Consider the following 15,218-nt stretch of genomic DNA (forward strand, 5'->3'; position numbering starts at 1 on the left):
ATAAAGCTGTTCATTTAAAGGCTGTTCAGGACTTGTTATCAAGACCAACACAAGATGGAGACTTTTGATAAAGGAATGGTTCAAGTTTTATCTTTACATGTTGACGGTTAGATGAAAAAACAGATGACAAGAACAATACACTCCGTCTGTTCAGTGCCAGTTGTTAGCTTAGCTTAGCACAGATGCCTGTGTAGATTCAAAGTTATCCAAAACACAGTGAGTCGACAGAAGTGTCTCTTGAAGACGTTTCTCCTCTAATACAGAGAGTCTTCTTCAATTCTGAAGACTTTTCAAAAACTTCAAATCAATGTGCTACCGACTCCCTGTGTTTTGGTTAGCTTATATTTTAAATGTACATGTTATCTTTAGGAGTTTTATGGAGCTTTGCAACTGTACATCTCTAGCACGACTCGGCTCTACTCAGTTTGGTATCAGACACGTTGTTTTCCATTACTTCATAGTAGCTCCTCAACGTGGACAGCGTCGCCATAGCACCGCCGCGCGAAACTGCAGCAACGTGGTTTAATACGCACACAATCACACAAACTACTAGGTCTTTTTTTTAAACTGTTCAGTTTGTGTTATTCAGATCTTGTGACAACCCCGACTAACAGGTTCCACTCACTTGAGCTAGCAGCTGCTAGCAGTAGCTTCTGATCCGCTGTGTACAGTAGACACAAATTCTCTCATCTCTCTAGAAGGTTTTTGGACAAGTTGACGTTCCAATTTAGCAAAATAAAGGACAATATTCAGAAATAATGTGTGTCTGATAAGGAAACCAAAACATCCCTTAACGTAGCGCAAGAAGCTAATTTTACTGCAATAATATAATACCAGCTACTGGTGCTCTTTGTTTACATCAAGCTGAAGGAAAGCTTAAATTTGGGTTTTTCAGATTCAACCAATAAATCTAACAATTGCTTTGCTTTGGACTGACCTAGCTAAACGTTTCTTCTCCATTGTTTACCCTCTTTATCTGAGCTAACTAGCTGCTAGCTGTAATTAACATCCATTTTACTCATCTCTCTGCGAGCAAGAAAGCAAACTAATAATTCAAACATTGATTTAAAGAGCAAGCGAAAAGTAGGATGGCACTTTTGCTCGACAACCCCCTCTTTTGCAACTGTCGCTCACACATGACCCCTCCTGATAAAAATATTACCACACTTGCTGGCATATTTTTATCTCAAACCTCTGGCTCCCGTCCAGCAACATCCAACATACTTGGCCCGAGTGCAAACATGCAGTAAAGCAACTGTTATGCAGCTGTTTAAGACGAGGGGGCATCACGCCAGTGCCGGGGCACACGGTGACCTCGCACTCCGCTCGCACACCGCTCGCACACCGAGCATGTGTGCCCACTCATTTTGGCCGGCACCCACGGAGCCAACGCCATCCGTCACCGACAACGATGACAACAAAAATACGCCAAGGGTGGAGTGTGGTTTTCACTTGGGTAAAAACCACAAGCAATGAAGCACCAACATATTCGCACATAGACTGCCACTGTATGTTCTCGTCATTGGTCTGTTACTCATTAAAACGTTTAAAACACACACACACACACACACACACACACACACACACAAGCACAGCTGCCACCATGCAAACAGCCATCACAGCTCTGTGTTTCAGAGCGACAGCCTAACATATGTAGGATACATACAGTATATCATCAGTGAAAACATGTTTTCCTCACATACTGTAAATGATGCAATAGTTTTTCTTTCATCAGATCACCTGGAAAATCACTTGAAAAAGACACAAAACGTTTTCAAGCACAGTTAAGTCGAGCTAGTTTGTTCAGTTGCGTTCAACTACACAATTTAACTGGACTACTAGTCGATTTATTGTGTATCTGTCTGTTACACTAGTTGAGCTTGTAAGTACTGGGCATTTTTTGGTTGACCTACTGTACATCACAGACACAACAATGCAACTTTAGCTGAATTCTGTGTCCTTCTGCCTTCCATTCCATTAAATATTTCAATCTTTAAGCCGATACAGCAAATATTAGTTTTCGTTGTCAATCCAAAAATGCACCAATTTGAATTTTGCCCTGGTTTTTTTTCGTCTTCTTCTTTAATAGATTGATTTTAACTGGATTCTAACTATCATGACGTTATTAAAGTTATTGTGTTTCTGGCACGAGTGTGACGTCACAGTTCATGCACAGGTGAAACAAAAACACCACAGTGGAGACCGACCACTGACGATGGTTATGGTGTTGATCACTGTTTTTGAAAAAGACTGAAAGTATTGAAAAGACATGGAGCAAAGCTCTGGAAGTGAAGGAACACTGAAGAACCCAGCCTTCTCCTCCTCCCTCTCACCCCACTGTTGGAGATCTGCTCGTCAGGGGCTGGGGATTTTCAGTCTCCAGGGGCACATCCCTCTGAACCGCCTGCCAAGCCTCTCCTCTCCCCTCTCCCCTCTCCTTCAACCTCCTGCTCCTTTTTGTTCACCTCTCAGTTCCCACTTCTCCAACTCCTCATGTTCAACTTTCTCCTTCACTTCAGCCACTTTTTTCAAGTTCCATCATTCATCCACTTTCTCTTCAACACTTTTTCACTTTCCCACTCTTATCTATTCCCCCCCCCCTCCTCTACCCTTCCGCTCCTCTTCCTCTGCCAGTGATCCAGCTCCTTTGCAGCCGTGCATAATTACGCCTAAACACGAGCCTGTGCAGGCTCACATCTGGAAGGAGTTTGGACATGGCAGTTTCCTACCAAGACGACTAAATATTTAGGTTGAGAGTTACTGCGTGTGGATGAACTCGTGACAGAGGGGGTTGGGGAGCGGAGGGGAGAGAAACGGAGAGCTGGAGATAAAGAAAAAGAAGGGAAAGTGCGGGACAGATGACCGGAGGACGGCTCAGACATTATGCATCATTAGACCAGTATTTGGTGGGAGTTTGCAGGAACGTCGTATAACGTGACACACGGCACTGTAATCAACGTGCAGCACGAGGAGGAGGTGATAATACCGGGGTGACCGGTCGCCGCTTTATGGCTGGCAGCAACAACAAACAGCCAACTAATAGTTTTAATAAACAAATCCCCATTGGGATTTCCCATGAGGCTGAGGGGCCTCAGCTGGAATGTTCACAGGAGCCAGCTGTTGTGCATTACACGTAGCAGGCGGCCCCGGAAACCCTGGGCCTGGTGTCCTCCAGCCTTGCTCAGCATGGAGGAGAACATTCCCCCATGCGGGGCTGCCCGAGGCAAGAGGGCAGCGCCGCCGGTCGATTGCGGGGAGGGGACCGCGGTGATGTCGAGAGCTCCCCCGCTGCACCTGGGATACTGTCTTCAGCCTCCGAGCAGCGTGAGGAATGTCAGGAATAACACGAGAATCAACACAACTTCTCACATTCCACATCTGGAGCTAATGTCGTGAGTGGCGATGGGAGCGCGGGGGGCTCTGAGGAGGACTCGCCGCCGCATCTCCAGGAAAAGTGGACTTTCCAGGCTCAGTAGTTCTTAAGGGGTGAAAGGTAAAGGAAAATGGCCGACGGATTGCGGCTGGAAGTGTCGCCCAACGCTGAACGTCAGTCCCAAAACAAACTCCACCAAAATTAGTAGTTGCAGAGATGGAAGATTATCTTCAAATACCTCCGCCACTGAAACCCAAGCCCTGTTTTACCTCTGGTTTTTAGCAATGTGTGCCCCAGATGTTGATCCTGTCTTTATTAAGCTCGGAACATAAGGCCATCTAAAATGGACTGCACGCTGCTCTGCTGCTCTGCTGCTCCTGGGGCAGAAATCTTTTTCACTTTACCTCAGATGCTCGCTCGCTCGCTTCAGAGGGGCATTTTAATTTTATTTTTTCTCTCCCATGTGCATGCAGCATATTTCCCACTGGGTCAGACCACGGGAACAGTAACACACTGTGGGAACGAGCGATGGTCTAAGCAGCCGTGAAGAAAACACTGCATCGCAAAGAAATGTGTCATTGTTGGTGCATCCATCATGGAAGATAGTGTGTCTTGGCTCGCGGTGCGACTCTTTCAAGCGTTGTCCAAACCAACCGCGCGATGAATCGCTCCATAATTGAAAAGATAAGACGCCGAACGGCTGCGACGACGCCAATTATGTGGCAGCGCAGTGTATTTATGGGTGTCACTTATTTTTATTTATCTTTATTTCATAATTACACTAAATTGGTTTTTCCTGGAGAACTTATATTTACGTTACGTTTTCCCAAATCCACTCTTGCGGGTTTCGTCACTGCAGGCCGTGAGAGAAGTTTGTGTCTGTTTTTTATTCTTACATTTTATATGAATTAACTGTTTATCTTTGTTTTTATTGGCTTATTATTGCCTTTTACTTTTCCAAGACTGATCGTTTTATTTCTTCTTTTATTTTTCCCCTCAAAATATTTTTTACAGATTTCATTCAATTCCGTCTCTGTGGTGGTTTTAACTGTTTGTGTACGACGCTCTGAATCTGCCTTCATGAATAAAACGGCCTCGTCTTTCCTTGTTTTGGTCACGTGTTCATTTCTTTCTATTGTTTTATTCGTACCTGATCATTTATTCACTAAATTTCATATTCATTCATTCTATTGTGACATACCATGGGAGAGGGACTCTGTATGATCACCCTTAGGAGACTTTGTGTTGTTTTGTTCACATTCACGCTCTGTAATCAAACACTACACATCGTACGACACTGAGCAGTTAATAAGTTGTTTTCATGCACATTCTCGATGGGTGCATTTCAAAAATGGAACAAGAATTCTTGAAATATCGCACCAATTCTTTTCAGCTGCTGACGATAAATGCACGTAAATAAGTGAACACAGATTCATCGTGTTAAACACTCACAAGGACGGAAACGTCACTTTGGTTTCTGTCTGGAAAGATGTCGGAAACAGCAGATGAGAGGATGTTATTCTTCTTCTTCTTGCGCCACCTACTGTTTATCCTGGTGAAATAACTCGCAAAATTTGCTGCAGTGGATGGAAACACATGAAATGGCATTTTTAAATAAATGAGGATATTAACTAAAAAAACTGCATGTTTCATACATTTCTGGACTTTATTTCCAAACGTGAGTAAAATAAATCACGAAATAAAGCATTCTGACCATTATTCCATTAATCTACAGCTACTGGAACTCTTTATCATCAATCTAAGCCATTTTAAGCCAGTCGTAGACAGAAAAACACCATTAAATCCATTCAAAATTCGTAAAGCATTTAACCGCAAACGAGGATATTAAAACAATGCACTTGCACGTTTCATATCTCAACTATAATATAATAATATTCTGAATTCCCCTGATGCAACAAACACCAAGTTAAACGAGACCATAATTCCATGAATCAACAGCTCCAGGAGCTCTTTATCATCCAGAACACGTGGAGTTTGCATGTTCTCCCTGTGTGTGCGTGAGTTTTATTCCAGGTTCTTTGGTGTCCAAAAACATTCAGATTTGGGGATGAGGTCAATTGGACGCTCTAAACTGACCATGAGAGTGAATGGTTGTCTGTCTCTACATGTGTCCCTGTGATGGACTGACGATCCGTCCACGGTGTGACCGTCACGTGGAGAATAAAGCGCTAGATGAGTGAACACGTGCCATCTTATCCTTCTTCTTGCGCCACCTACTGTTTAATCTCAGTGACTTAACAGCCATGGATGGAAACACACATTTATTTTCTTTCTATCGTCATGGAAACAACTCATTTCACCCGCGGGTTCAGTTGTTTTCTGCCTCCACCACAGAAGGTGACTGTGAGACAGGGTGTTTGTGCTATTAAAAGCAGGCGCCAACGCAACAGTAAAGCACAAGGCCGGATATAAAATACGCAAAATGTGTTTCTGTTTACTGCACTTTTTGCTGGAGTCAGCTGGACCATGTGCAGGAGGAGGCGGAGCAAGAGAGAGAGGGAGGGAGAGAGAGAGAGAGAGAGAGCGAGTGAAATTTAAAGTGACAGAGTTGTGTCAGAGAGGCAGGGCCACGGTGATGGCTACAGTCAGTCTGCCCTCGCACTGATCTTCCTAATGCTTTGCAGAGGAGCGACGGCTCAGCCCTCTTCTCCACTCCGCAGTTAAACCAGATCAAGATGTAAACTTCTGACCTAACAAGTCTTATTACTGCAACAAGCCCCCAGTACAGTTAAAGCTCAGGTCACGGGGTCACAGTCAAGGCTGTGTGGGCCTCTTCACAGAAACTCCGCCCCTCCGTCACGAACCACCGAGTATTATTTTTATGTCAATTAAAACGAAACATTCACCAGTTAACCCTTCCGTTACCATCCTGTCCTTGAACACTTCTCATTACTGTAACAACAGAGTAGACCGTTTGTGATACCTAGAAAATTCTACCAGAAACTACCGGGAAAGCAGAGATATTAGAGCTTTGCGTCCGTAAACTTGCCATTACGGTAGCGGTACGACCGTCCAATCACAGACGAGATTCACCAGCGCGTCACGCGTTTGTGACGTCAGCTTCTCAGTAACCGTAATTGCTTAACGGCTGAATAACTGCCAGATATCCAATGTGAAAGTTATCTTGGAAAAAGGAAGCACTGAACAATTCTACAGCCATAAAATCAAAATATGATGCTCATCAGAGAGTTAAAGTGTGTATTATGACACAAAACATTACTAGAGTTAGTATTTTATTATTCGTATACAGCAGGATTCACACTGGTGGAAGTTTGAGAAGAATCTCGCTTTTCATTTTGGGAACGATGTTAATTGATTAGAGCAGCCACACGGTGTCTCCAGCTCCTTTTTGGAAATAAAAGTCTTTCATGTTTTTACAAAGTTGTGGACGTGTGTATTTAAAGTATATTTTAATGTTCTTCTTCGGCGCAGACATGCAGTGGATTTGTTTTATCTTGCGTAACTCTGTTGTCGCTTTAGCTTTCTCTACACAGGGTTTTACTTTGAAAATCATAAAGAAATATTCTTTAAAATCTTCCTCTGTACTCTGCTGAACACCTGGACTCAAACATCTGCAGACCCAGCAAATATCTCACAATAAAGCTCTGTTGAAAAGCTTTGGGAAGCAGAAACACGAGAATGCTTTTACTTTGAAACAGGAAGTCCAGTGTGTATATGAGCCATGTCTGTGTTTCCTAATAGAAAAAGATGCTATAGCAAGCTAACGCTACATACCTGTATATACTGTATATAGCAGAGCTGTAGCCGTTTTTCCTGACAGTGTGGCTGCTCTAATCTGTTAATCTGGTAATCTGTGCCTCAGTGAAAAGCCGTTTCCGGGTCGCAGAAAACCAGTGTACGCATCCAGTGTGAACCTGGCCTGAGGCTGCAGAGTTATAAGTGTCATCATCTGCTAATGGTTACGACTGAACACATGGACTCTATACCAGACACACACACACACACACACACACACACAAACACACACACACACACACACACACACACACACACACACACCTGTGAAACGCCTTCACTCAAACAACACAACAACATAAACATGGAGACCAACTCCAGGACGGAAAATGGAAACAACAACAATCTTCTACCTTTAAGCACAAACAAAACCAGCACGAGGAACAATATTCATGTGTTTGTTTTATATTGATCATTATTATTATTATTATTATTATTATTATTATTGTTGTTGTACAGATTCAAGTTGATTAAACATTACCTTGATTTTATTTACTTTTACCATCTTACATTATTTAACTACTTATATCTGGGATATTTAATATGTGGTAACACTTTGCACGACAGTACTGTGCCGTCATGGTGATAGTGTTATAATAATGATGTAATGGGGAGTCATTTTATGAGAATACCATCTTATTTGCAGAGTAATTAGAAATAAGAGCTAAAACAATAATGTGTGGGTCAGACTGGAGGCTACATTTCAGGGTAACAGTTCTGGTTTCCATTACACAGAGTTAGCCTTTAGTGACCATTATTACTATGATTACTGTGGAAATATCATGTCATTAATGTCATATTATCTCCTTATTAACACACTATTACTAGTGTTACTTCCTAATCAATTTGGAAAAACTATAATATTACATCTCTATTATAAAGTATTACCATATAATGTATAAATCTTATAGTAATTTGGATTGTGAAACAACTCTTCTGTTGTAAAAACCACAGTTAAATCAGTGTTGCAGTGTCAGACTCACAGAGTGACCGTCCTGTTGGGCAGCAGACCCGGATCCGGAGCCTCGGTCAGGTCCTCCTTGCTGCAGCTGACCCTCTTGCCCACAGCCTGGACGCCGTGCGCTTTGGGCCGCTCTTCCGTGCAGCTGCAGCCGCTGCTGGAGGCGAGCAGCCCGGGACAAGCCTGCGAGAGCCGGGGCCCGGCGCCGGAGAGCAGGAGCAGCATCAGTACCAGACGCCCCGGCAGCGGAGGGATGACAACGCCGGGCGCAGACATCGTCCTTCGGCTGGATCTCAGCTCCTCAGCTGCACCCCCGCCTCCAGTCATCCCATATCTCCACCATGGAGCAGAAAACGAAAAGAGTTCGGGTTTTTTGGGGAATGAATGGCTGACTCGGAGAAAGAAGTTCCGCCTCAGTTGTGAGCACACATCATCCGTTCATTCCCAAACTATTTCGGCACCGCAGCGTTTCCAAGTGTCCCCGTTATGTCATGGCAAGCCCGTGCGCACGACTCCCTTTGATCCAAGGAGGAAAAGTTAATGAATCCAAGAGATGAGAGAGTCCATCCAAACGTCTCCAGCACCGACGAACAACCCGGTTCCAGAAAAGGAAAGAGATTTACATCAGTGTTGGGAAGTTTGCCTCAACTTTCCCTTTGTCTTTCTGTGTAAAAGTTAATCCAGAGGTGAACGAGACTGAGACCAGTGTGTCCTCTCTGTGCAGAAGTCATACAAACACAAGAAGCATCTCAACTTTCCTCTAATGTCTCGCTTCTTCTTCTTCTTTCTTTTTTTTTTTTTTTTTTTTACTTTTTTCCCTGAGAGTTTTGTCCCTGATCCTGGAGTTCTGCGTAAACTTTCTCTCTCAAGCGCAACTTGTGTGGAGACAGAGAAACTAAATAAACACGTATAGATTAAATTAAATAATAATAATAATAATGTTAATAAGAGCTGGACTTCATGGGCTGCTGCTGCTGCTGTGTTAATCCCCAAACTGAAGCGGTTTTGCCTCCTTTGCCTCTGTCACACACTCAAACTCACTCTGTTACAGCAGCAGGACCCAGTGCGTCCCGCTCCGTCTGTGTCTGCGCTCTGGTCCCCGCGGTCCTAGCGCGTCCATTCCTGCTGCTGCTGCTGCTGCTGCTGACGACAGTGAGGAGCAGGAGGAGGATTCACTTCTGACCTGAACTTTGACCCCTCCTCAACTCACTTCAGAAGACTGGAGACCAAGATCAGAGCTGTCCTGAATAAAAATGTGGAAGAAAATAAATAAATCAATGAAGTGAGTGAATTAATTTGCATTTTTCCACTGTGTTTCTTATTCTTACAATAGTTGGCATCCATAATGCAGCATTATTTATGATTATTTTTATCTGCAATGTAGTTTAATACAGTTCCAAGATGTGCTGCACAAAGAGTTTATAGCAATCGTTAATTTACAGCTACTTTTTTGGGTGCATTAATGTTTTTCTTCCCTTTCCATCTATCTTTCTTTCTTTCTTTCTTTCTTTCGACAGAGAAAAATTTATAGTTGGCTAAAAAAAGCTATAGTTGGCTAAATTCTGCAGCCAAAGTCCAAACTATTATTTATTCATTTATGTATTTATTTTGAGCTGCATGATGACTCACAGGTGATGTAATCATAGAAGCAGCAGCAGCACATCATGGTGCCAGAAGACGTGTCGACATAAGCGGATTAAGAAATCATGAACTCACAGACGTGAAGGACACACGGGAGAGAACTCGTCCACGTCTGTCCTCGCTGAAAAACTGCCGGAAAGAAGTCTCCAAATATAAAGATCTAGGAATAGAACGTCAAGAGAACGTGGCGCAATAACAGAACGGGTGGTCATAAAAAAATAAATCACCAAAAATGGACACAAAAATCAAAAGTGACCAAAGTTCCTGTGGGATTTAGAACATGGTTCAAAGAGACTGTTTTTTACTGACTTTATATAAATAAGTGGACTGAATTTTGAAACTCAAAGACAAACATGTCCAAGGGGCGGCAGTTAGGGGGTGCTGTTGAGACATTTTGTGACACCCAATGGGAGGAGTCTTGACGCAAACTCACCTGGAGGACAACTGCGTCAACTGTGCAAAGGTGACATTAAAATAACATCACATAAACAATATCTGTGACAAGACTCCACAGAATTTCAAAATAAAAGTGCTTGTTTTTATATGCAACACTTAATATACATATAGGGCCTTAGGTTTGAGACCTCTGTCCAATAGAATACAATCATTTTTATTATTTTTTTTTAGATTTTGGGCAAATTTTCATGAGTTTTCGTTCCACTAAAAAGACACAATTGTTGGGAAAAGCAAAAACAAAAAGAGTATGCACACCCATTTGTGGCTCAGGACAAAATTGTGTAAATGATGATGATGAAGATGTGCAGTAACTGTTTTTCTGTTGTTGAAGAAACAAAGTCTTCAGAGTAAACTATAAGCGCGCGCTGAAGGCTTCTTGTGCATCGGCTCTTTGAGCAGATGAAAGTCTTCTCCAGTGAATCAGCGGGATGCAGGAGAAGCAGAGACTTTTATGGATCCACTTCACTAAATCCTGTATTTTCACTGAGGAGAAAGTTATGGTAAGCGCCGGCGAGTTTGATCTCTAAACATGTACAGAGGCCGAGCTGCCGTGTTGTCGATGACCGGTTTTATGATGCACTGAAGGTTGGTTTTATGTTTTATTTGCACGTTCCTTTGGAGGCCGCGGGCAACAACAGCAAGAAACCCATAAAACTGTGCAGTGTACTGTATATATATGGTCTTTAATGGGAGCTCGGGGACGATGAAAGCCATTGTTTCAAAGTCTGTGGAGATCCTGAATCTTTCGGGGTCATAGTTCTGCAAGTGGACGTGTAGAATTTCAGACATCTTCAAGAGACCAGAAGTCCAGTTACTACTGGTTTTCTGGGCACTATGACCTGTCGAACAATGGCTTCCATCAAGTCCAGTTAACTTTGGAGATCTTTACAGAGGGACTGGTGAAACTAAATTCTAAACTGGTTCCTAACCCTTTAGACACTGAAGAAGCTTCTCTTCTTGGATGAGAAAAGTCTTCAAAGCTAACTCAAGCAAGTCCAGTTGCCTACAGCTAACTACTAAAGGAAGAATGAGAACCTTCAGGGACAAAGGAACCTGCAACTCTCTGAGAGTGTGCTGATCCTTAACATTTAAAGGTGGGTGGGAATGATGCTTGCTAGCTATAAGAGGCTAGCAGAGCAGAGTCCGTTAGGGCTGACTATGTAGCAAGACTTGCTAATGTTGCTAAAGTCATCAATGAGGAGAACAACCTTCTCCAAAGATCTCCATTTAGCTCCATAGTGTTTGAGCTAAACATATAAACATGATTTGATTGAATGAAGGAGGTCTTCAGAGTCAAAAAGAGAAAAACTCCCACTTTAACGGTAGTTTTAACATGAGCAGAAATAACCGTTGGCACAAAACATACGTTAAGCAAAAGCCTTTGACATGCGTCTTCTCATCCCGTGACCAAAACTCAGGAGGAGACATCAACCCTAAACTGGAAGTGGTCATCAGATAACGCATGAGTTAGCATATTTGCATCACATGTTTGGATTTGGAATGAAAATGATCTCATATTAACGTTGAATCAAGCAGCGTCAAGTGTTACCCAAACTGCATCGTGGGTCATCATGTTGCTTTGTTGTGGTCACATTATTTGCGCCAGAAGTTGTTTGGGGAAATGTTTAACTTTGCTAGCGGCAGGCGCGAGTCTCGTTTAGCTCAACGCTTGCTACATAGTTTGCTAACACCTCTGATGACCTCTGGTGGTCACCAAGGGTCAGGCTTTTTTGTTCATCATGTGATAACTATGAACACTTCTCATCGCATACATGGCGACCATTGAAGAGGTTATTTTATTGTGCTTAATCCAAAACAGACGGAAACACAAGTGGATTCTGCGGCAGTAACTTGTCCGGATGTAAGTCTGAACCTTCTCACAGAGACGCTCTTCAAAACTTTCCACCATTTTTAAATCCCTGTATCAACTCTTCTTCTTCTTCATCATTTTCTTGACCGATTGGACTAATAATTCTATATTGCCTCCATTTTCTGGTGGCATTGCTCTATTGCGTCCATCATTGTAAAAAGAGCTGAAACAATTACTCCATGAATCGATTTGAAGCTTTTTTTTCATGATTAAAACAAGATTTCTGATAGAAAATATTCACATTTATGAAGCTAAAACTGTGTTTCTTTGCTCCAGATCACATAGAAATCATTAAAAATTAATCATTTTGGTTTGTGGACAAAAACAAGACATTCGAGAACATCATCATTTCCACGTTTGACAAACACAGATCAACATTTTATGGACCAAACGATGACTCGATTAATCGTGAAAATAATCGCAAGTTCTCCTGCGACGTGCAAAGTACGGACAAAAGTCTGAGTGCGTCTGTCTGAGGCGAGTAGAACTAGGCCTTCAGTTTCCAGCTCCACCGCGTACGTGTGAACGAGCCGTTACAGATCGACTCCATGTCGATATTTGCACAAACCAAATGCTTTGATTTACAGAAAAAAAACCTTTGAAAGAATAATATTCTCCTCTCCTCCAATCCAAGAACTACAGCAGATCATAAACTTCCTCGCGGCCCCGCACGTATGGAAAGTTCCCAAAGATAGAGCCGAGATGACTCTGTTTTAAAAATACTTTTTTTTTGATATATGAGACGGAGGCCGTGGACGATTGAAATCTGGAGAACATTTGAGAAGAACATGTGAAAAAAGGTGAAGCAGGAGCGCGTTTGAAAGGCGACTTCATGGAATTGGGCTTGACGTTTTTCGCCGACACATCCTCACTGCGGGCTCCTCAGTCATGCGAGCAGTATAATGGTGCACTGTGCTCTGACCCACACACTGGACCCCGGGTTTGTTATTCCTGTATATGATACTGTACGCTGGAGCCCGGCTCAGAGACCCAGCGTGATTACTGAGAGAGAGCGAGCACACGGAGAGCACGGGCGCCTGCACAGCAACCAAACAGAGGGCTGTTTATCCAAGCTGTTAAATAAGGTTTCAAGTACAACACCCCCCTCCGACTTCACCAGGCCCAAATCTCTCTCATCTGGAGAGCAGTTTCCATTTAAAACGTCACGTTCCAAACTGCACATTACATCAAATTGTACTTAATGGCATCCAGACAAACTTTAATGTCGTTCCAACATTTTCTCTCTCTTTCTCTCTCTCTCTCCCCCCGCAGCCCCCTTCGCTGTATAGTCGAGCGAAGCAATCTCTCTCCTTCTCCCCCGTCACCACATCTGGACTCGATTCCAGGTGGAGGATTTGAGAGAAAGGGGGTGGGTTTGGGGGGGACGTCAGGATCGAGAAGGTGAAGATAACGTCTGCAGAGAGGGTTTGTTGGACGTGAGCTGAGCTATTTTTTGATGGACGACAGCTGATGTGGGAGATGATGGTTGCTGCTCTTGGACGTCTGACCAAATCTCACACGAGAGCAAAAATCAAAAGATGTGAAGCAGACGCGGTTCGGTTGCCAACGTCTCTGCCAGTGAACAGACAAAAGACAGAAAGGTCCAGCACAGATGCAAACATCAGGAGCTTTCCAAAAAGTCCTCAGCCAAGGCCCAGTCTCCCTTGAGGAGGCTACGACATCTAGTGGTCGTGATGGGTAACTGCGTGAGGCCCTGCCGCCCTGCTCCTCTGTCAGGCTCTCCTGGATCCACGCATGGCTTCCATTATGGATTTATGGAGACATTTAACTTGCTTCTTTCTCACACTACAGGGGGTTTTATCAAACCGTAAAGTGGTGGTGTCATATTTTTCGGCACCAAATACCTTTGACGGCCATAAAGGAGTGATTGTAGCACATGTGGCCAGAGTTTCAAGAGTTTTTAAATGTAAACTCGTGTTAAAATCTGATAATAAATACAGAAATATAAATGCAATCTATACATGCAACTCACTGACGGCGATGTTGAATGAAAAACTGTGACGAAAGAGGTTTAAAAGCAATAACAAATTTAAAAGACACTCGTGAGTTTAAATGTGACATTAAAAACATACAAATGTAAACTTAAATACAGTTTTATAAGAAAATTTAAAGATTTAAGACCATATTTCTAAAATGTCTAACGGGAGGAAGTGTCCTTAATTTAGGAGTATGCTGTGTTTTGTTCCATGAGTCAGCAGTTTTTTCAAATTCATACAAAACCAGTGGATCTGATCAAATCCAGTAATGTTTGGTATATTCACGTCGATTTGCTTTGTAAATAAATACCAATGCAGTGCATACAAGTTCCCCTCTGTAGTTCCAAGCAGAGAATGTGGTTTTCCCTTAAAGACACGATTTAACGACACTATTATGATTTAAATAAACTTCATTGGCGCTAATTTTACAGTAGTTGTGTCACCTAAACCAAATCAGTTGCAATTAATCACTCATCCTGTAGCTCATACTTATTTCCCCTCCATCCTTTCATAGGTTCAGAGACATATTTTAAACTATTGTAACACTGCCCTCCTCTGGCTAACAAGTGGAATTACATGAATTTTAAAAGATAAAAAAAACAAAACAATATAAATGGCCATATTGTACATGAGGGCCCCAATTGTTAGTGGAAGAGAAACAAACAAGCATTTTAACAAATTAAAGAATTGCAGATATCTGAATAGTGTTTATCTGGTGTTATATCTGAAATAGAGTTAATTGGTTTTATGTTTGGAGTTGAAGATCTGTTCCAAGTTACTGGTTAACGATATCAATTTCTGCTTAGGGCCCCATAAAGACTTGGGCCGGCCCTGCGTCAGTGTATTGCAGAACTCACCTTGAGCTCAGACGTTGCTCTGGTTCGTTGGACGTGGAAAAGTCGTCACCCGTCAAACCGGTCTTCATTCACCTGCTGCCAGTTGTTTTTATTGCTGTAAACTCGTCACCAACTGTCACTTCACTGAAAAATCAAAGTCATTTGAACGTTGAAATCTGAAGTTCTGTACAAACTCAGACCCAAAGAAAACCAGACACATTTGTGTAGTTTCGTACCTCGACACCCGTGATGTGACAATAAAACACACAAGTGTTACAGTGGAAACAACAGTTAATAAAAACATAAA

At 42.6% G+C, this 15,218-nt stretch overlaps 1 protein-coding gene across 1 annotated transcript in view; it reads right to left on the reverse strand.

The window, feature by feature from the left end:
• Window positions 1-9,264, reverse strand: part of adgra2 (adhesion G protein-coupled receptor A2) — a 62,464-nt gene extending 53,200 nt beyond the window's left edge. The window contains exon 1 of the mRNA XM_058637128.1: window positions 8,134-9,264. Within this exon, the coding sequence (XP_058493111.1) occupies window positions 8,134-8,438 (305 nt within the window). The 5' untranslated portion in view covers window positions 8,439-9,264. The remainder of the gene's footprint in view (window positions 1-8,133) is intronic.
• Between the last annotated feature and the right edge of the window lie 5,954 nt (window positions 9,265-15,218).

Source organism: Solea solea, chromosome 8 (genome assembly GCF_958295425.1).
Source record: "Solea solea chromosome 8, fSolSol10.1, whole genome shotgun sequence".
NCBI lineage: Eukaryota > Metazoa > Chordata > Actinopteri > Pleuronectiformes > Soleidae > Solea > Solea solea.